Below are 23854 nucleotides of genomic sequence, written 5' to 3' on the forward strand. Positions count from 1 at the left end.
TAATGTCATGGTAGGGTATTTCCTTTTTATTGTGAGTGTTCCCTGAATGTATTACTTCCTGTAATTACATTGTGTTAGGTAATGAGCCAAAGTTCTGTCTGTTGGCCTTGCTTTTTAAAAGTAGTATGTAGGGTAATCAAATTATTTGCTTGGAGGTGATCTGTGCAAGAGAGGGAAAGGGAAATCATGTTTACTTCAGATATTTTACAATACCTAAAGAGGTGATAATAAATATTTATTAATGATGACGGTTCAAAAAATGAGTATGAATATGCATTAAACTTGTTCTTGCCAGTATAACTGGTTTCATTTGACATCTTTTGGAGAGAGGCCTAATTTTAATATCTAACCTTTGACAGGTGACAGGTTAGGAGGGGGAATAAATGTGCAACAATTATTTTTAACCTATTTTAATGTGTTTGCCTGAAGTGTGGATCAGGTTCCTTTATTTGGCTGCCTAAGTTTACAGAGAGCTGTGGAAGAAATAAAGTATTTTGCTCTGCTTAGTTTTGTTTAGTTTTATCTGTGTTTTTTTTTTATTTTATTTTATCAATTTCTGTATGTGAACACTTCAATTGTTCCTTTTAAAAAGTGGATCAGTGCTATAGTATACAGTATTCTGTGACCCAGAGAGAAAAATATGTTTATATGATACAGAAAAACATTAGACACAGCAGGTCTGGGCTGTTCAGACCTTCGTTAAGTGCAGTTTAACACTGAGTAGTATTTAGCTTTCTCAGTTTTTCAGCTGCAGAATGGAAGGGCACACAGTGAAGTAGAGAAAACTGAAATAGTTTGTTGGCATGCCTAGGCAATATATGTGCCTGGAAGATGACACCAGAGTTCCATGAAGCTGCTTTTAAAAGTGTTGATAAGGATGTGATGCTGTACAGGTTTGTGCCACAGAATAATTTGTCAGAACTACGACTTTTTGACACCAAATGAACAGGACTGGTGAGAAGATTGACTTAGTAGTAGAGTTTTAGGCAAGCATCCTGCAGGATTCTTTTTGTCTTCCTATATCCATTAAAGCTGAAGTACCACAGCATTCCAGAGAGTGCAGTGCCTTCAGCCTTTCACAAAAGCACTGTTCTTTGTTGAATTTTTGGCTATAACTGAGAAATTACATTTTCTGAATTGACAGGAGCTAGTGTTTAGCACAGATTCAAAGAACTGGATATTTTTTTTTGAACAGCCATCTGGAATAAGCTTATTCTTGCTCATTAAAAATACTTCTGAATTTTTTGGCAGTGTGCCTTTATCTAAATTTTTATTCTTCAAATATATAATAGTACAAAACACAGAAGCTGTAGAATTAAAATTGATTTTAGTGCTATTGTGAAATAACAATTTTATTACAGCACTGATTAATGCATTGTGAAAATTTGATCAGCATGTTAGTGTCTCTTTCTGAACTAAAACTGATGTTTTTATTTTTAAAGGGCAAGAAAGAAGACCCCCAAAATTTTTAATTAACTATTCTGAGTTAAGGGTGATAGCTCTGAAAGTAATGGAGAAAGCCATTTTGTGGAAATGTAATCTTTCAGCTTCACCTCTTACTGCAGAAAATTGCTTCATAGTAGTCTTGGTTGTTGTAACTGATACAGTGCTGGAAGGTGGGTTATGGTTGTTGCCTCTATTTGTCCAGCAGGAGGAGTGCAATTACTGCTAGAAATAAAGAAGATGGTAATTAAATTGATTATGTGAGATGATAGCACAAGAAAAATATATTGTTCAAATAAAATCAGCTTATTAGTTCTTCTGAAAGCTTTGGTGATTTTCAGAGGTTACCACAGGAATAGTCTTAATTTTACATCTTCATGAAAAAATGTCAGGAAGCCTGTATCTTTTAGGAAGTAGTCAATCTTGTGAATAGTGAGATGAGAAGAATAAATACTATATTTCTTATCACTGCATAGTTGCTTTTTCCTTGGCTGTGCTGGCACAGATTCTAGATACAGCTGGTCAAATTGCAAAAGTTAATGCTTTGGCAGTATATTTTACCTTATTTATAGAAGGCTTTTAATCTTTTAAGCAAAAGAAATTCTGCTGATACATTCTGTTTGCTAGAAATGTTGCTACAATAATTGTCATAGCCAAACCTCCTGACATAAAAAAACCTAGGCCACTTTGCTCTGGTTTAGTTTTTATTTTGTTCCTGTTTCTGCAATTACAAATCATCTGACTTTGGAAAAGGATTTTTGCCGTAATATTAATATTATGCATTGACTAATGTTAATTAAAATCTGGAAATATGTATCATGTAAAGTCCATTTATACTTTAAAGAGAGTCTAAAGGAAACTTTTTCTCTTAGAATCATAAAATTATGTATGGGTTGGGAGAGTTTTTTAAAAAATGAAAACATCAAAATTTTCCTTCTCCGCATTCTGCAAAACCAACCCAACCCTGCTCTCCCACAGTATAGTTATATATATAGTTACATAGTTCTAATACTGAATGAAATCCTTCTGCTTTCTTCCTGCAAAATCTGCAGTCTGTATTTTTTAGTTGCTTTCTCGAAAACCTGGCTTTCTTTTGTATTATATAATGTTTTTGTGATAGCCAAGTGGATAGACTGACTTCATCAGCAGGCTTGGACAGACATCCCAGGCATTTACAGCTGAGCACAGACAAGCAGGTTATCATGTATTACACAAAATATTGTTCTGCAAGAAAAAAAGGGGTCTCTTTATGTATTTTCTTGTATAATAATCTCTGAGTGTGTCATATTTCAGTAAAGAATAAAGAATGAATAAAATTAATCTTCCATTGTAAATGAAAAATTATGAAGAAAAGCTCTTCTGGAACAGATACAATAGTCCTGTGTTTCCTTCTGAACGCTCTGTCCTCAGTACAGTGTGCTGCTTTAAAGGAATACTATAAATCCATGAAAACAATTACACAATAATGCACAAGACAGGGACTTGTTACATGTTTTTGAGCTTTTTTTGTTGTTGTGGCTGGTGGGGTACAAAATGAGTTGAATTTGGAAGCAGTGATCTTATAAATGGACTACAGTCTAGAGCTGGACCCTCTGTTTTTTTTGACATCTCTCTTCTATAATAGTATAAAGCCATGGTAGCTGTTGTCCCAGTCAGCAGTGGCATTCATTGTAGGGGTAGAATTTTGTGAGTCATTGTATTATTAGAGTCTAATTACCAAAACACTCAGTTACTGAGTATACTTTGGTTTTCTATAGAAAAAGTTGTTCTGTTTGTACAGATTTGAGAACCCAATATTGATTTCCAGTTCATAATTGCTTAGAAATTCATTTGCTGGGGATGTAGAAATAAAGAGAGGGCATATGGGAGGAATTTAGGAGTATTGACAGGTTATGCAGGGATGCAACAAGGAAAGAATGCCTGTTGGAATTTGGTCTGTCAAGGAATATCAAGGACCACTAGAAGGGCATCTACAAATGCATCAGCAGCAAAAGAAAGATTAGGGAAAATGTGGGGCTGCTGCTGAAATCAGATGGGTAACCTGGTAACAGATGGCACATTGCAGTCAGTGGTATTCCCAAGGGATCAATACTGGGACCAATCTTACTCAATTTGTTTATCAATGACCTGGAGGAAGGGATTGAATGCACCCACAGAGAGTTTGCTGGTGACACTAAACTGGGGAGAGTGGCTGATCCACCTGAAGGCTCTGCTGCCATTCCATGGGACCTGGATCAGCTGGAGGGTTGGGCAGAGAGAAACCTGATGAGGCTCAACAAGGGCAAGTGCCAGGTCCTGCACCTGGGGAGGAGCAGCCCCAAGTGCCAGCACAGGCTGGGGCTGAGCTCCTGCAGAGCAGCTCTGTGGAGAAGGACCTGGGGCTCCTGGTGCATCACAAGCTGTCCATGAGCTGTCAGTGCCCCTGTGGCCAGGAGGGCCAAGGGGATCCTGGGCTGCTCTGGGAAGTGTGGCCAGCAGGAGGAGGGAGGTGATCCCTCCCCTCTACTCAGCCCTGGTGAGGCCACACCTGGAGTGCTGTGACCAGTTCTGGGCTCCTCAGCACAAGAGAGACAAGGAGCTGCTGGAGAGGGTCCAGTGGAGAGCCACGAGGATGATCAGGGGTCTGGAGCTTCTCTCTTGTGAGGAGAGACTCTGGGAGCTGGAGCTGGGTCTGTTTGGTCTGGGGAAGAGAGCACTGAGAGGGGATCTCATCATAGAAATACCTCAAAGGTGAGTATCAGGAAGATGGTGCCAGACTCTTTTCAGTGGTGCCCAACAACTGGTTGTGGTGCAGTTAACTAAAGCAGAAGACATGCAACATGAGGCAGAACTTCTTTATGCTGAGGATGGCAAAACACTGGAACAGCTGACGAGGGAGGTTGTTGAGCCTCTCTGGAGACACTCAAAATCCACCTGGATGCATTGTTGTTCCACCTGCTCTAGGTGACCCTGCTTTGGCAGGGGGCTTGGACTGATGGATTTCCTGAGGTCCCTTTCAACCCTAATCATCTGATTCTGTGATTTGGGTTTGTTCATCCCAGAAAAGAGAAGACTTCTATTACCTGAGGGAATCCCACAAGAGAGATAGAGAGCTTCTATTTACAGGAGCATGCAGTGGCAGGACAAGGGGGGAATGGCCTCAAACTGACAGTAGGTTGAGATTATGTATTAAGAAGTTCTTTACTCAGGGGCTAAGGAGGCACTGGAAAAACTTGCCTAGAGAATTTATGGATGCTCTACCCCTGGAAATGCTTAAGGCCAGATTTGGTGGAGGTCTGAGCAACCTGCTGTAGTGAAAGGTATCCCATCCACAGCAGGGGAGTTGGGACTAAGTGATCTTTAAGGTCCTTTGCAATGCAGACCATACAGTGATTCTGTGATTATGTGACCATTAGAGTAAAAGGTCTATCCTTTTTTTGTACATCTAGTTTAATGTGGGTTAAAAGAGTCAGATGAAACTGCAGCTTTTCTTTTGTATACTAGGATTTTCTTTTACCATGTTTTTGGTGATGTATTTTTTTTATGCTGAAAACACTGTTCAAGAGAAGGAACTCTTCTAAATTGAATTTGCAGGGGGTGCTAATGGGGATGTCTGTCATGCTAGATTCAGAATGTAACTTTGCTGTTGGCACTCTTCTCTTACATTTTACTGTTTTCTGTGAAGTTGAGCTTGAATACATCAAAACCTTTCTAATATAATAAAACATATCAATGAAGATGTGAAGAGGTAGTATTTTACAGCTAGTAGAAGTTGTGTCTTACCTTGCTTTTCTTTAAAGCTTTCATTAGCTAATGGAAAGGGAAATAAAGAATAGTATGACTACTTTTGAGTTGATTTATCTTTGAATTAGCTCCTTAAATGAGTAAGAAGAGTTAAAAGAAATGGAAATTAATATATTTTCTACAGCAGCAAGAAAGGCCTGTATTAACAAAGTAGGGGAGGGGGATGCACTGTTACAATCACTCCAAAAAGACTTTTGGGGTCTTTTTTTGGTCTTAGCTGCTTGACTAATGATTTCTACTTGTTCATTAAATACTGACTTTCTTCACAGCTTTAGTTTAAACTTTTTTTCCCAGGTTTATATTTTGAACCTTCATGGAAATTGCATAAATGAAAAATCAGATTTTTTTTTTTTGCTAAACATAATTTGCTTTATATATTCTCTGTTTAATTAGAGCCCAGTATTCCTCTTTCTCAAGTTCTAGTGGTTGAACATAAGTAGTGTTTTGGGGTTTTTTTTGTTGTTGTTTTGGTGGTTGGTCGGGGTATTTTTTTGTTTTGTTTCTTTTTTTTTTGTTCGGTTTTTCATTCAGTTCTCTTCTATATTCTGGTTGTGATTTCAGGTTTACTGTAAGGTTTTAATACTTTCTTGCCAGGATCTAGCTTTTGTAAGTGAAAAAACAGATGTGTGTATTCAAAATACATTGTTGAGAATGTAATTGTAACTTAAAAATAAGAGAATGAGGTTTGAACTTACCGTTCACCTAATGTAACTGCAATGTAAAAATGTTCTCCTGTGATAAAAAATAAGGTGCTCTATCCTTTTAAGACATTAAATAACACTCTGTAATGCTTTTCATGTTTTCTGCTGGATGAGAACAGACTTTCCAATGCAACTGATCAAACACATCCATATTCCTGTGTACACTGAAGCATCTGTACTGCTCACTGTTATCCAAAGTGGCAGTAATCCACTCAAGGCCAAAATTTCGAAGTTGTAGATAAGTTTGTGTTGGATAATAGACAGCACTACAGTGAGAACAATCTAGTACAGATACTTGGACTTTGTAGGTATAATCTTGAAGTGTCAGTCTTGGAATGTTGTTTATTTTCTTTCAGAAAAGATGATATAAAAAGGAAGTATTCTGTGCCTGGTAGCCAAGGTATAAGAGTCTTAGTAAATCAGACTGTTTAACAGAGTAGTTTTTCTGTATTATATAGCTTGTGTGTAGTAATCTGTCACAGTTTGAGATGGAAGATTCAGAAATAACCCCTTTTGAGCTTGATCTATTCCCAAAACCTTAACTACTTGAAGGAGTTTTTTAACTGTCTCTCATTAAAATTAAACCTCTAATTGTTAACATGTATAAAGAAAAGATCATTGGTTTCTGCTTTTATAACATAAATAAATATATCAATGATGTGCAATGTTGCTCAAAATCCATTATTTACCTTTAGATTTAAGGCTTTGAGAACACCACTTACAACTCTTACCTAGTATTTCCACTTGGTTTGAAGACTTTAATTAATTTGTGACTGCTAAAGTCTCTCTCTTCTTTCTGTCTTGTTCTAGGACGTGTTTGTATTTAGACATGAACTTGCTCTCCTAAGAATATCTGCCTTCATGGGTCTAATAATATTAGGTGGAATAAGCCGACTCTTTTACACTCAGCTAATTGGTATTTTCACTGTAAGTATCTAATTTCAGAAGTATATATTAGTTTTATTTTCAGTACAATTAGTCAAAGCAGAAAAGCAGATTGCATTTCAGGAAGGACTACAAAAATGCTTGCACTGTGAGGCACTTGTTTGATATGTGGTCTGTCAAGCCACTTGACACCAATGAAATCTAAGAAGCTCTCTAACAAACAAATGTCTAATAATTCCACCATCAAGTCAATTTCCTGATTTGTTTTAGTTAAATAAACTCATACCTTGTCCTGGAATTGCTCGGTGTACAGAGTATGTAGTTGATTTTTGTTTTTATTTTAAACTCTTGTGTGCCCTGGTCAAAATTATGTGACAGTGAGGCTAACTGGTAAATTAAATTCTGATAACACATCATCTTTGTTAAATATTTTGATAGATATGCTTATGTTAATATTTTTATTTTCTAAACTGTGGAATGTAATAATGTGCAGTTTACAGTCCAGATGTGTATTATGTATTTAGATATACAGAAAAAAAAATCCTCTGCATGGAAAAATTTTCCAGTTAAATGAATTTGTTATAAATTGTAATAAATACGTACAAGAAACAAGCTTTTTTTGGCATAACATCCTGTTCTGTACATTAGAAGTTAATAGCTTCCAACAAATTCTTTAAAGTTATCTTGAGAATCCATGCAAATGATTAAAATATTGTTCTACACAACAGAGAGAGTACATTTTTTGGTATGTACATGTTGAAAGAGCCTATGATCTTGCCTGCTGAATGTTTTTTTTTAAGACAATAATGTACAAGACAGCAGCATCTTTGTGGCTACAACTGTTGGAGATCTGCCTGAGATTTAATTTTGGAATTATGAATGTTTTCACAGTATTAACTTTTGTAGGTACATAATAGAAAACCTCTCAATTGTATTGTGTAATTCATTTGTATGGAATAAAGGAAAAACATTATAGTGTAATTTTTAATTATGTTAGATAAAGAAATAATACTGCTTTTTGATTTTGCTATATTATCTTTTCATGTTTACTGCGTTTTGCTTTTCCTGTCATGATAGTTATTATTACCATTCTCCAGCTACTCTGCCATAATGCATTTTGTGCTTACTCTCAACCCCCAGGTCAGCAGATTTACCTTTGTGCACCTTTACTGTATGCCTGATTTCTGTTCCAGGGTCTTGCTGACAGGTTTTCTTTCCCCTGTTTAAATGTTGTCTTTATGTCTGCATCATCTGGAGCTGGGATGTTTTTCTAGATCACCACTATGGTGGTTTTCTGGCTGAAGTGAATTCTGCTCACCAGTAAGAGGTGAGACAGAGACAGAAACTTAGTAATTGTTCAGCTATTGAAATATGAATGTCTTTTCAGTTTCTGTTAAATGGATATATATATATATATATGAGAAGGATCAGAAAACCTATCTGATCAGTTCTGCACTAAACCACAGATAGGATATAGAAGAAAACAAGGAACAGACCCTAAGTTTATCATTCTATTCTGTGTGCTGCCAGAAGCTGGACTAAATTTTAACAGTGATCATGAGCATCCATTCAGATACTATTACTGGATGTGAAATAAGACCTCTTAGACTGAACCTATGTCTCTCAGATATACCTGAAACCTGGGCTGTTTCTGTTCTGACACAGGATACTAACTGCACTGCCACTGCAACAGGCATGAATGCCCAGTTGTAACTTCACTGTCCTGAGCCTTAACACTTTCAGGCTGCTGCCACCACTGCACTCTATTTATAAGCTGCTGTAAAGTCTTTCCTTTCTCTGTCAGTTGTGTAGTATACTGTGAAGTACCTTTGCTTACAGAGCTGCAGCTACTCTGGAGCAGGTGTGGGGTAATAGCATTTTTAAGTCCGTTTTTCTGCTGAAGTCATAATGACTGAGCTGCAGTGTGCCTGGACACTCTTTTCAGTTGTTGTTGCCAAAATGTGAAACAGGCATGCTATAGTAATTGTGGATGTGGATGGTCTGTGAGAGGCAGTTGCTGAAAAATACAGATATTCATTAAGGCCTCTCGCTGCACCTTACCTATTCCCCCCAGTAGCGAAGGGGTATTGTCACATGGACAAGTTTTTAGGCTTGATGGGGAAGTAGAAATCCATTACTGGTATATCTCCAGTCATTAATTAATTCTTTCACACTATGTGGATGCTGTTGCATTGACTCACTGAAGAATGTAGGTCGTGTAGTCCATCCCCCACTCAGAGCATTTCATACCAGCAGCACATTTGTCTTCCTCCTTTTCATTCCTTTCTTTGTAAATACAGAATTAGCAAGAATGAACAATACAGTAATTTTGAGGAAATCTGCTTGGCAACAGCCAGTCAGACTTCAAACAAACAAAGCAAGTCTGTTTGGTGTGGTTGTGCTTAGTGTACAAGTGGTGTCAGAAACTCTTTCTGTACAAATGGGTTTTGATTGCCAGTGTTGTAGTGTGGACTTTCTTCCTGCATAAGCACTGAAGGTTTGGCTAGCAACTGGAAAAGGCAGAAGAGGAGAGGGTAGCAGGTAAGTTACCGGTTTTTTTGCAGGCTCCCAAAATACCTGCCTTTGGTGGTAAAGTAGGGAAACAACGAAACTGGTATGGCCACCCAGAAGCTGAGCACATTGAGTATGCAGGACATTCAAGCCCTATAGAAGCAATGAACCATGAACAGTGAGAAGCAGTGATGTTTCCACTGTGTACTGTGCTGGAGTTAATGTTCAGCATGTAGCCTTCCTGTGTAAATTAGGCAAATTGTATCTGAAATGAGCTCTATATTAAATATGGAATTAATAGTGAGATTAGTATAAGGTATAGATCTAAACTTAATAGCAGAACACAATCATTAAAGTATAATAGTGCAGAACACAATCATTAAAGTATAATAGTGTGGACAAGGACCTTGGAAGAAACTTAAGATGCTTGGAGGCATGGATATGCACAGTTAAAACTTTCATGTCATGTGGATTGCTCTATAGCTATTCATGAAAGCAGTAATTTCAGTGATTGCTGAAGCTGCCTAGAGATGCGTGCAAGGGAAAACAGCATAGGCCTTTTGAAAAGGCGAAGCAGCTCTTACACATGTATGGTAATGCACATTTTTGTGGTTCAGGCTCTTGTGCCTCTTCATGCAGTTTAACATACACCATGATTAATTCCACAGCTCCTGGAAAAAAAAGCTGTTTTTAAATAGTAGAGGCAATAATCATTGCAGCTCTGTGGTCTAAACTTTGGTGGGTACAAATTGTTGCTGAATGAGTCCTACAGGTTAAGGTTCGTTGGTGTTGAACATTACTATTTACCTGTATTTCAAGTGCTGCAAAAAATTTTTGGAAAGAAAGATAAATCTAAGATTTTTCAAACTTTTAACCCTTTTGTAACGAGACATCCTGATTCTTCATAAGGTAAACTTGCCTGACCATCATAGCATAATTTTCCAGAATTTAAGCCAATAGCTTTTGTTTCATCGTAGTAATAATAATGCGGAGACCCATTTTTTCGAGGAGTATTGAACATGCTTATTAAAAAAATTACATAATTTTGGTTTGTATTTATATTTATAGAGGTTTATCCTTTTGCCACAGCACCAAGATAGATAAAGTTAAATATGCAGAATAAATTTGCATATGTAATCTTTGTGTGCATTTTTAGAAGCAGAATTATACTCTGCTAGAATTGAGCTAAGTGCTAGATTGACAAACCATAAGAATGAGAAAATTTTTCATAGGTTTTCATAGGATTGGCATTTTCACCTCTTTGATATATTTTTTTCAGAAGTTGTAAAATGTGTGGCTGAATACATAATGGAAAGAATATATCTGATATCCTCCATTGTGTTTTTCTGGAATGGAGCAGTAGTTAAAAACAGAAAAGCAAAGCAGCACATTATGATGTACATGTGAAGTGCTCTGCCATGTGTACTGACACTTTGCAAAATTCAGGTTTGTTGCACAGTTGTCTGATCTGTGCCTGTCATTGTGTAACTGTCCTTGGTTATAACAGATCAATTTTTAAAAAGTCTTTAAGAAAAATATGCATGTATTCTGCATATTTGTGTATTCTGCTGTTACCCTGCTTCATGTGTGTTCAGTGGATACCAAGGTGCTTGGAAAAAATGTACTCTCTGGCAAAACCGAAAACTTCATAAGTTGTATACTGAAATTTGTCTCTTACAGGGACAATGTTCTTGAGGCTGTAGTGCTTGATAAGGTGATTAATAGACAGAGCAACTTACCAGACAGTAATTTCTCTGAGTGCGTTTGCCACCACTGTGATTGTGGTATCACTTTTAGGATATCATTTGCACAAGGCTATTCATAACTCATTTGGAGGTCCAAGAAGCCAAAGAGCAAAGGAGGTGACTTCCTGCAATGAGTGGAGAACAGCTGGTTGGCAAAAACTGTCCTTAGAGGAACTTCAGACATGAATTGTTCTGATGAAGAGGGGAGCAGCTGAGATGGCCTCTGTATACAGGATTAGTGCTTTCTCCCTAGAAGCTAGCATATGTGAAACACACTTCTATTGGAAGGGGCACATGGCTCTTTTCATCCTCCTTCTCCAATTGCTTTCTCCGAGCTTTATTTGCCTCTAATTTTGTTATCATCCTGAATTTTGATACTTTTTCTAGCATGTACTTTACATTACTCTTGGGGGAAGTTTTATTTGGATACTTTGGAAAGAGAAGTATTTAGGTTCTCTCTAATTCATAAGCCTGTGAAATAGGGAGAAATTTAAAATCCTAGTTTAGGAACTCTAGCACTCTGAAGAAGATACTTCTTTTAAAATCTCATGAACAATTAGTATTCTTACTTAAAATATTTAAGTTTTTAAAGAACTGGGTGGAAAAAATTGGTTTCACCCATGAATTAAACACCATCAGAGGTAACTTCAAAAATGGTCATGCATTTATGTTGAAGGCCTGCCTGTATCTTGCTTTACCATTCCTCTATTCCCTGTCATTTCTTGTAGAGAAATTTTGAATTTTATATTACTTAACTGGAAATTTATGTTCCTTAACTGAAGGCTGTGTTCTTACATTCTCAGGCAGCATGATTTTTAAATCATGTTGTTTGAAAAGTGGACACAAACTTTTAAGTAAAACAAACAACAACAACAACAACAACAACAACAACAACAAAACAAAACAAAACGAAAAAAAAACCAAAAAAAACCAAACCAAACCAAAACAAAAAAAACCAAAAAAACAAAAAAAACACCAAAAAAAAAAAATCCAAAAACAACAAAAAAAAACCCACCCAAAAATAATTTTGGAAGTTGCAGCTTACAAGGGTGCAAGTTTTTTACTCTCCTACTGAAAGGAACAATTTTAAAGATAGTTGTTACTCTTTACTTCAGACCTCCTCTCACTGCTTGTAGTAGTCTTGGCCTGAATTGCTGCAGGATAACTTGATAGCTCCAGTATAGACCCTTTAAAACTCCATGAAGTTAGAGATGTAGGTTTTTATTGGTGATTTGTTGTAAGTAGAAGTATTATTTATAGGTAAATTATCACTTTATCCATTTCAGAAAGTTCTAAAATCTCCTAAAAAAAAACAAAAATAAAAATACAGACAGTATGTCTTGTGCCCCAGTTGCACGCACCTATTAATGACATTATTTTGAAGTGACAAAACCAAAGTTTATCTAGAAAAGAGTATTTTGCACTTAGGCTGGAAAAACTTATTGAGAGGGATGTATCTGTATTACTGATTTTTATTTCCATTTGCTTTTTTTTCATGTAATTATATGAAATAGTAAAATTTATTGGGAAGCTAAATCAAATAATGCCCAGAAACTTGCTTGCTTTCTCAAGACATATTTTCTTGACATATGTTTTTAAAGAATTTTTCTTTCATGTTTATACGTAACAGATGTTTATTTTCCTCAAAAAAATCCCTTAACTACCCTATTTGTTAATTTGTTCATAGGAAAAGGCATAAATTCACCAAGGGGAAAAAAGTCTGTTTTATGAACCCCAGATTATTTCTGATATATGGTTGTTGAAGGTACAGAGCTCTTTTAAAAAGAGTGCTTTGATTCAGTCTTCTTAAAAAAGGTGGAACAGCCAGGATGCTCATGTGTTTATCAGTAGAAGACTAGCCTTACCTTTTATATTTCCCCCACTCATATTCCATTTCAGTTTTAAAAATTACTTCTCTATGTCTTATACATTAAGAGTTAAATTATGATAAACCTCAGTTTTTCTATTTATACTGTTGGATTCTTCTGTTGGTTATGTTTGACCTACAAGGCATTACTCTAGAACATGTAAAAAAAAATGATGTGGCATGCTGTTTTTTAAACAATTGCTTTTCTGATTATTTTGATATTTGTTCATATCTAGTGCGTTTTTAAATTGAGCCAGACACTGCTAAGAAGTGTTCAGTTTGTTGACTTTCTGGTTCTTTTTGCATATATGAGATTTTCTTCCTCTCAAGATCTGTGGTGTTCTTTATTTTGTTGGCTGCCACCTGTCTGAAGCAATCAGCCACTTCTTTCTCTTTCTCTGTACAAAAGGAAAATCCAGTCTTCCCATGGATGGTGGAAGGTAACAGGATAATCAGTTCAACAGTGATCCTCTGATGTCATTGTGGGAGCCCTGTAAAAGCGGATTATCTGTGACCCAGATAAAATAATTAGAAATTACTTGGACACTTACAAATAACTGATCTACTAATCTCATTTCCAAAGTTAAAAAAGGCCTGTCTCTCAACGTAACACTACCAGATGTTTCAGTTAAACAGCATCCTTTGCAGAGACTAATCTGAACCCTAATTTTAAAGGATTACCTTTGATTGTTTTTTATCTCAAACATTAAACAGTGTTTTCATTTTTCCATATGTTCTAACAAACTATTTCTGTGGAAGAAAAGAAATTTTCTTAATTCTTCCACTATGGTCCATTAAATATGATTTAATGTGATTTATGCTAGTATTGCAGTGAAAAATTTTTCATTGAAATTATTTAGTAATTAACTTGTTTCTCTGGGGCAGAACTATTTAATGGATAGGCTTTTATAAATTTAATAGATACCATGTGGCCTTTGTGCAAGGTAGAGGACGTATTATCATAAACTAACTGGACAGTGACTTTATTAATTTAATTAATGCTACCAGGGTTTCCTGTTAATTAACTGTTTGAATGGTGTACAGTGATATGCCAGTATCCTGTTGCATCAGTACTTTCTGGATGTGGAAAAGAGGAATTTCCCTTTATTTTCTTTAGGAAGGATAGAAGGGAAAATACTGTTCAAAAGCCTGTCTGGTGCACAATATGGTGCCTACCACATACATTTTTCCCCTTAGAAGCTTTTGAAAGTGTTGATACTTGTATTTTATTGTTGCAGTGTTTCTCCTTTTCATCTTAAATTAGCAAGTGTATATTACAAGTTAGTTTTTCAACCCTTTTACAAAGATTGAGTTTCAAAATAATGAAAATGTAGATGCAGTTTTCCTGTTAGTGAAATCAAGAGCTTTTTAATTCTTTGTGTATTTTACTGTATTGATCCATTGCTGATTTAATAGGCAGAGTGACAAGTGATCTAGTTCTGCTGAAATGCTTTTTGTCTTTAATAATAAGTATCTTGTAATTAAAAATATTTGCAATCATATCTTTAATCAGATAATCTATTAAATACTATTTTGATTAATGAATACTAAGGGCTTTTCCTGTTTTTTCAAACATCGCAGAAGTGTAATCAAGGAACTATTAATCCTCATAATTAAGTTTAGCATATTAAAAATTAGGATTGGTAGGGGAAATTAGGATTTCCAGGCAATTGTATTCTTTATGTGGCTACAATATAGTATAAGATATAAAGTAATTACAGAGACAAAGCAAAGTATATATGAACTACAACCCCAAAGAGGAACTGGAAATTACTAGCAGAAAATAACTTAATGTTAACATTATCTGTCTTCCTCTTCCTTGTTATTCTTATCCCTTCCCCTTTTCCTGTCTTACTTTTATTGCACCTGTAGCCAGATCTCCTATTAGAAGACTGCGTGAAGTTCTGTAGATTAAATTGCCAGGAATTAATAATATCCTGCTCTTTGAATACAGTTTTGTTACCTATGTAAATTGTTTTGTATGTTTACCTTTTTTCTCTCAAATAGGTTTGCAATTGTTTAACATTTTTAATGAATGTATTCTGACATCTTTTAATACATAGTTACCATAAAAATAAAATACTAGTTTATTTTTAAAAACCCCTCTTTTATGAGCTATTTAAAATGTAGGAGTAAGTAGACATATAAGACACTATAGGTAGCAAAAGATCTCTTTTATTTAGGTCACTGCATGGTCTTATGTAAATATGAATATTTTTATTAAAATTAATAATTTAAAATATTTTAAGGAAAATGTGCAAGTTAGAAAAAGTAATCAGATTTTATATTGTGCAAGGAGTATAAAATAACATCAAATATCATGGAGAAATTATCCCTGGTTTATCACTCAAAAAGGAAGTCCTTCTACTAATCTATTTTTCTGATAGTAAAGGTAGTACCTTTCACCACTTGAAGATAAGTAACTATAAAAATAATATTTGAGTGTTCCAGGGGCTGAGTAAATTTTGTTTACATGTTGCTTGTCAGATTTAGATAGCAGACTACAAAAATGACCTCTGTGTGAAGATCAACAACTAGCTTTCTTAAATATTTTTCCCTTATGCTTTTGTCTTAAGGTATTTTTAAGGATTGATAATTATAATATGTTTTGTCGTGTCTCTTGTCATGCAGCTATCTGCACCAAACATGCTGTGGATTTGAAACAGCCTGAAGTTAAGAGATCTGTTTGTATTGCCTCCATTGTAGATGGTTTCTTTTCATTGGGTCATCATCTGATATCCAATAAATAAATTTGAAATCTATTTAACTAAATTAGTCAGAGCATAGAGGAGTGCAGGAATCTTCCCTAGAAGTAAGAAAGTGTAGATTTATTTTTCATTTAGCACATGAGTCCAATATGGAAGTATAAACTTAGAACTAATAATTTTCAGGCTGAACATAATTATAATTGATAAAATTAACCATCTTACATGAAAAATATAGATTAAGGAAAGAATGCTAAAGTATAGATTAAGAAAATAGTGTAAAAATGGCCAAAAGTAAACCCAAAATGTATGTAATGCCAAAAGAAAGAAAATTTCTCAAATATGATGTATTCTCTTCATGTTTAGTATTTTATATTCTTGAGTTGCTCACCTGTCACTTGCCTGCACACCATGAAAGGATGTTCGAAGGAAAAAAAAATCAAAACCATTTATGTAAAAGATGTGTTGTCTTGAACTTTCAGATAAAAGCAAAGTCTGCAAATCCAGGAAGGCTTGCAAATTTTGTTTTCTCTTTTTCTGCTTCATCATACTTTTCTACTGATTCACCTATACTGAACATTTAAAAATACTAGAAGCATGGCATAATGCTTGTATTATACCACTGCAAGTATTTAATAGAGCTGTAATGATTGCATGTCACTTTAAGCAAACACAAAAGAAAAATTGAACCAGGAATTATAGCTGCATGCTTTGGAGTTAGTCCTATAAGTTACAAATTACAATTAATTTATACTTCAGAAAACATGAATCAGTAAGTGAAAAATACCCTTTGAATGTGCTTTTTTCATGATGAATTAGTTAATGATAAAACCCATCCTATAGGACAGTTTTTTAAGCAGTGCATGTGATCTCAATTTTTTGTCAGTTGGTTATGCTAAATAAAAGCGTAGATGTGAAAGGTACAGTTCTCTTTGGAGCTAATGTGGATTCATTAATTTGCAAATTAATCTGGAGTTGGTTTGCAGAACTCTGCTGGTGCTTTTACATACGTTTCTTTATCTCCATTCTTCTCCTTCCTCTTACAGCAGTCTTAGCTGTGGCAGTAGCTTACTTGATTTTGAGTAAGCAAACTGCTCTTATGGACTTGTAGTATATCCTCAAAGTGAACAAAACCCGTATTTTTTCTACCCTCAGCAGAATCTGAACAATTTACTGTCTTCCTACTCCTGTGTTTGTTTCCTCTAATTTCGTTTTCCTGTCTCACTAAGGTGTGATTTTTTTCTCTAGCTGCTTTAAGATGCTTATCATTGGGTATGTATCTCTGAGTAACCAGATGCAGGAACAATTTTTGTTCCCAATTTGGATGATGACTTTGGGAATCCACACACATGATCCATCATGTTAAATTAATCAATTGTGTTTGTCAATTTCATCTAGTATTCAATTCCAAATTTTAAGATATTTTAAAAGTTAGAGATTACTAGGACTCCAATGAAATGTGATGTTTGTTCATACCAAGTTATTTTAAACTTTTGGATGAGTTCCAGTGCTCAAAAAAGGTTTTAACATTAGCATTAGCTACAAGTCTGAAAAAAAAATCTTGGCAGAGTTCTATTTGTATTAATAGTAATCCAAGCTGATAGTAGATGCAGACAGCTAAAGCCTCTTAGGCTGAACACAGTAATTCTGATGTTGTAGCAAAACCTTGGTATACATCAAATGCATAATTAAGAGAGATGATACTCTGGTTGAAAGGCATTTGTGAGATGTGTTAATGAGAAGACCACCTTGTCATTCAGAAGAATAGTGGTTATTCTGGGCCTTTGTCTGCAAAAGGAAAAAAAATTCATGTCTGAGGAGGAAGCCTTAAATAACAGGTCAAAACTCAACTGGTACTCTCCTTTTCCTTCATCTCCTGTCTCCAGAGGGGCTACTGACTTTCCTGGGGTGCTTGAAGTTTCACTTTCATGTGAAAAGGTAAATTGGTTCACTCTCGAATGAAAGTACATTTCAAATGAGCCTGTTTAGCATCAGTGCTGGGGGAGGGAAGGTATGAGGGGCCTCTTGTTTCTTAAGTTCGTTTGCTAGCACTTGTTAAGCAGCTAAACTTCAGAGCAGTGTTTCTTTGCTAGTTTGCAGCTTTTAAAATATAGCTGTATTTTTTTTTAATTTTTTAAAAAATATGGAAAGACAAAGAAAAAAAGGAAAGGAAAAGGAAAAGGAAAGAGAAAGGAAAGGAAAGGAAAGGAAAGGAAAGGAAAGGAAAGGAAAGGAAAGGAAAGGAAAGGAAAGGAAAGGAAAGGAAAGGAAAGGAAAGGAAAGGAAAGGAAAGGAAAGGAAAGGAAAGGAAAGGAAAGGAAAGGAAAGGAAAGGAAAGGAAAGGAAAGGAAAGGAAAGGAAAGGAAAGGAAAGGAAAGGAAAGGGAAAGGGAAAGGGAAAGGGATTTAGTTCCTTGTTTGGTGCTTTAACCTAGTTAATTTAACAGGTTAGTTTTGAGAGGAGCAGACCCTTATGAGAACTTTTCAGGTCTTGATAACATGCCATGATTACACTTAAAAGGAAATGCAGACTCCAGTTTCCAACCTGTGATTTTGCCCCCAAAAATCTCAAATACAGTATTTTCGGGAGCAGTACAAGTGTATTAATGAATAAGCAGTGTGCAGAAACAGGACAAACCCATGTTTAAGGTATTTGATGATGTTACTTCTGCACGCAAAGCTGATTTAAAGGTCCCTCTTTTGAAATGGTAGCGTAAATATTCCATAGCTACAAGTCAGTTTAGAGTCTGGACTAGCATGTTATTGTTTTATGGAAGACCATTTGCCATTATCAATTTCAAACATGCCAGTATTATTTTGTACTATTTGATAAACAGGTTTGAGTTAACCAGAGAATAATTCCTAGAACTGAGATATTTTTGCAGTTACACAAGGAGCTATGGTATCTCATGAAAATGCTCTTACGGCCTTGCTGAAATGCCATGGAAGTAATCTCTTGTTCACTTAGTCCTTTTTATTCAAAAAGCCATGTATGAATTTCTGTGGTCAGCAAAGATGGTGTTTTCTCTGACAAAAGCTGAGCAAAAAGCCAGTCCAAGAAAGCAAAGTATTCTTTGGCTGGGCAGTCAGGTCCTGCCCTAACAAGGAGAATGACTTGTGTCTTGTAATATTTCCTGACCCTTGTGGAGGAGAGGGAAGACAGTCCCATAACATGAGAGGAGCAGCAGTTTATCTGTGGGAGTCAAAACAACAAGCAGTATTTACAGTTTGCTGCCTCCAGTCCTTTCCTCCCTCAACGCTGAATGGGTGCTCAAACCCACCTAACGATAGTGCCAACATGGTTTATGTAACCTTCACTGGGCATCCTTCTCTACACAAACTTCTGGGCATCCTGCTGGACTGGCATGAGAAAAGGGGACTTCTCTCTTTTTCCATAGTGCATCTGGAATTCAGCTGGATAGATCATGGACAGAATTAAGATTTTTGCTGTTTAGTGTGTGGTAAGGGATACTGTTCCAAAACTCTTCAGAGCTGGGAAGTGAAATAGAAGGACAAGAATTGGCCTTCCATGGGCCACCCATGACAGGTGGAGCAGGGAATCATCTTCCTGTATGTTATTTCCCAGTCATATTGTGGCCTTCCCCTTTATTAAAACTTTGTGAAAGTAGGGGTAGAGTCTCAGCAATTCTTGCCCTGAATTGCAGGCAGGAACAATCAAGGAGCACAGTATGGTTTTTAGTGCTAGATAGTGTTTCCGGATGACCATGTAGTTGCAGCCTAATTCAACCACAGTCCTTTTGTCTTTATGTGGCTGGGGACAATTGGGATTAGCTCTTGATGTTATTCAAATTCTACTGTAATTTTTCAGATGTTATGTGCCTGTCTATATCTATGAAAAGTAAAGGGAAATACCAAACTACCAATAAAAAGGAGTTGAAATCACAAAGAATATTTCAATTAATTGTGTGTTGAACTTCACAAGTGATTTTGGGATGTAATGAACTCTAAATGTGGATTGAAACCGTGTACATGATACTCACAAAGGAAGCTCTTTTGTGAGATCCATAGTGAAATGTTGGAAAAAAGTACTATTGGTAATTTTAAATGTTTTATTTTGGGGGTGATCTAAGCTGAAACTGATCTGTTAACTTTTCTTAACATTTTGTAACTAAAGTATGAATTTAAGTTGCTGTTAGCTGCAGCCTTCACTGTGCTCATTATATAGCTTTTATATTTTAAGAGATAAATTTTTATATTTTTTATTTAATTGTAGGAACTGTAGAAACTTATGGTATATTTTTCAGTTGTACTGTTTGCATTTTAATACTCATGAAGCTAAAGGTTTTAAAACTTCTGACTAGTTCTGCTTTTCAAAATACTGCATCTGTTAATGATTGCATTTTGCTAGCTTTTCCTGTGATTATCTCAGTGGGATACTCCAAGTCTGGAGTGAGTGCTTGTGGAAAGTATAGCAAGAGTGGACTTTGTACACATGGCTTCTAAATGTCCTGTGCAATAATTGTAATATCTGAATTAATTTTAACTGTAGTAATGCTGTAAGTTTTTGTTGACATTCTTTGGTATTGTAGTCAAACTACAGAGTACAAGTTAATGTCTTGCTTGTAAAAATCATTTAACAGACTGAGTTAAAATTTATGTGTGTAATCTCACATTAAATCTAATATAGCATATGTGTAATATGCAACCTACTGAACTAATGTCAAAAGAGTGTACATTAATAATTAATTCCCTGCTATATTTACTTGCTTTCATAATGAGATTTTTAAAATTAGGAATGCAAATAAATACCTTTTCATTGTGTTTTTTTTTTCTTTAACAGGACACTACAAGTATAGAAAAAATGTCAAACTGTTGTGAAGACATGTAAGTTCTGTAAAATTCCTACATTGCTGAAATGCTAAGGGAGTAGCTGTTTGTTAAGATGATTTTGCATGGTACTATGCTCTGTAATTCCTATCTCTAGCAACACATCTCTAATCTTTTAATAGTGATTGTACATAAAACAGTCCTCATGTTGTTCCCTTTCATTTCCTACCCAAAGCCAGTGGAACTATATTTTCTTTTCAAAAGTGCAGATCAAAAGATACTTTCTGCAGTGTTTTGACATACATTTCATTAATATTGAGGTCTCCTTTGCTGCAGAAGGTGCCTTTGTTTGATTGATGATACAGACAGTTTCTGTTCTGCAAAGTTAAGTCGCAGCTGTGTGTTGTAATGAAATAAAAGTTTGTGATGCTTGGACATAAATAGGAGTCCAGTATTGGATCCCCAGCCAACCTACATTGTTGTAGCTGACTGAAGTGCTCTGTGGGCATGCTGTCTTTCACTAATAATGCTGTCTTCTGTAGATCGAGGCCCCGAAAGCCATGGCAGCAGACCTTCTCAGAAGTTTTTGGCACTCACTGGAAGATCCTGTGGTTTATTCCTTTCAGGCAGAGGCAGCCACTGCGAGTTCCCTACCACTTTGCCAATCATGTCTAAACAGATGGATGGTGGGCACAGATGGGTCCTCCATGCTGGAAGTACATTACAGGTTTTATGATAATGGGACTATGACAGTCTTCAAGTCAATTAAAATCCAGTCGTAGGCATCACATTGTGCCTCGGGCATTATTTTAGCTATGGTCTTGATTCTGTTCTGAAATTGATGCAAGTTAAACAATCAACTTCAGGCTTATTTACTTTAAAATTAGATTTCCAAAGAGATTCCTTTTGTCTTTGATGTTAATACCAAAAGCAAACAACTGGAATGTAGTCTTGATCCAGTTTGATACTGGCTCTTTTTTTTTTTTTTTTTTTTTTCTTTTTTACTTCTTTTTTTTCTTTTTTATTTTCCATGTAGGAAGCACTGATGTTTACATTGATGGTTAGATTTCTTACTAAGTGTCTTATTCTGCCTTGAAATTTTTTTTTAGGGTTCTTATCAGTAGGTCTGTCTGGATAATAATAGTAATAATGTTTTTTTTCCTGCTGCATATGTTTAAAATTCCATGATTCTGCCAGTTATTTATGATATGCAAAAGTAATCCTGCAGCACTGCACTATGAAAGGTAATATTTAAAGCTGAAACAGAGTACTTCCTAAACCTCCTAAAGAGGTTTTGTAAAGGCATACAAATGTGTGTGTGTTTACATAGAGAACAGTTTACAGTTTACAGTTATCTTTTGATATGATGTTAGTGAAGAGTGTTCATGTCTTTATGTCAGTGAGGGGGATTAAATATTTCAGGGTAAACTATGCAGATACAGAGCATGTTTTTCCCTAAATCCCAAGGATTCGAATCAGCAATAACCAACAAACAAGGTGAATGGTGCAAATACTAGAATGATTACTTTTGAGAAGTAGAGATGTAATTAGTAAGCATAATGTACCATAAAGAAGAGTATATTGTCAGTAAAGTTAGAAATTTTATATTTTGTTTAGTCTTGATTAGCTGAAATTGGTCTGTTTGTATATTAAAAGTAAAAATAATTAAAAATATTTATACAGTAAATATAGATTTGCTACTTACATGAACAGTGAAGTATATTAACACATTTAATAGGGTACTATGTTGATGTAGATAGCTTGTTGTTCATTTAAGTATGGAAGTAGTTAACCAAAGAAAGCATCTTTCAGATCTGGTAAAATGATAACTATTTCCAAAGTACCGGCTCAGTCTTCTTGTATCTGGAAAAATTATGTACTTGCTTTAGCACTCTGTATCTATACAAATATTGACTTCAGATGATTGTGAAAACTACTATGGATATCTAGGAGAAATTCACAGCTCATTGTTTCCAGTTAGGCTGCTTACTGTGCTTGTTGCATAGTCTAACAGGACTAGGATCCACCTTAAATGGCATGCAGCAGGACACAATAAAAGACACAAATTCATTATTTAATATATGTATATTGTGCAGAAAGTAAGTTTATTTGCAAACTTTATTTATGTAAGTTACTTCAAAAAAAGAAAGGTAAGATTTTTCATGACTGGTGTTGTCAAAAAAATTTTAGGTCAACTCTTTTGAAGTCTTAGTACAGTTACTGCTGGTGTTAGGTGTCTGTTTATTGAATTAACAGATTTTAATGATAATTTGAAAGTTCCAAAAAGTGCATCTTAAAAATCACCTTCAACTTTAAACTTTTGTAAATGTGTAACATTTCATCCAACTTTACTTTTCCTGTCCTTTTAAAAAGAGTGTTTTATTAATTTATATTTAAAGCCTAATGTTCAGCCATTTTCCTTTAATTTTTCCTTGTGCCAACTGTAGTGATGTTAGACTTTCTTTCAAGTGGTATTGGCATATCAACAGCAATATTTAAACAAAAAGAAGTTTGAGGAAATGGGTGAAAAGACTGGAGCAGTGCTTGAAATTGGAAGGAATGTGTAATAAAGTAATAAAGTAATGGCTCTATTATTTTCTTCCCTCCCTCCCCCACGATTTAGTCTATATTTTAGGCATATACAGGGAAATCATATGTCATTTTTCATGCCAATATTTAAATGTTCCATGCAAAACACAGTTTGAAGTTTTTAATGCTAATCAGATAGCAAAGCAGATTGTTCAGTTCCAAACCTCATTCAGAAAGAGAACCAAGAATTGAACTAATTTTGGTATGTTTATTGTGGGGCATATACACGTGCGTTCTGCTTCCCGGTGTTACTGTTTTGGTGAACAGCCACTGTGCATGGAGCACCGAGCCCTGGGATGGTGGGGCCCCAGGAGCAGCCCTGGGAGCGGTGGCCGTGTCACCCGCTGTTCCCTTCTGCTCTGGCACCACGTAAATGACCACAAGACAAACCTGGAGGCTTGACTGTCAGTTATATCAGCATGAAAATCTTGCCTGATTCTCAGACAAAAGCATTGATTTCACAAGCTCTTGTTCTGAAATGTGTCCATATTGTTTGATTTATTTTTAAATCTACTTTTTCTCAAGTCTCATACTCATCATAATATTAGGACTCAATTTGCAACATCATTAAGGCTGCTAATTCATTTCTGTCCCTTTTCTAAGTATTTGAGGGACAAAGGGGGAAATTTGGAGAGACTTGATGCTTTAGGAGGTATTAAACTTTGAATGAGAAGCCTCTAAAATGGTAAAAAGTAGTATTATTTTCTCAATTTAACTTAAGGACCTGTCCTGGTTTGAAGAACAGGGGTCTGCCAATAAAGGGAGGAGCTTCTCTTTGAAATGGAGACTATAAGCAGCTCTCAGGCAGAGATATGGGAACTAGGAATAACAGTTCTTT

At 35.6% G+C, this 23854-nt stretch overlaps 1 protein-coding gene across 2 annotated transcripts in view; it reads left to right on the plus strand.

The window, feature by feature from the left end:
• Positions 1-23085, plus strand: part of ZDHHC21 (zinc finger DHHC-type palmitoyltransferase 21) — a 35468-nt gene extending 12383 nt beyond the window's left edge. For both annotated transcript variants that reach the window (XM_056514471.1, XM_056514470.1), the window contains exons 7-9: positions 6738-6854; positions 20441-20484; positions 20970-23085. In XM_056514471.1, coding sequence (XP_056370446.1) covers positions 6738-6854; positions 20441-20484; positions 20970-21102 — 294 coding nt within the window. In that variant the 3' untranslated portion in view covers positions 21103-23085. The remainder of the gene's footprint in view (positions 1-6737; positions 6855-20440; positions 20485-20969) is intronic.
• Positions 23086-23854: the final 769 nt, after the last annotated feature.

The sequence above is a fragment of the Oenanthe melanoleuca genome, chromosome Z, assembly GCF_029582105.1.
Source record: "Oenanthe melanoleuca isolate GR-GAL-2019-014 chromosome Z, OMel1.0, whole genome shotgun sequence".
Taxonomy (NCBI): Eukaryota; Metazoa; Chordata; class Aves; order Passeriformes; family Muscicapidae; genus Oenanthe; species Oenanthe melanoleuca.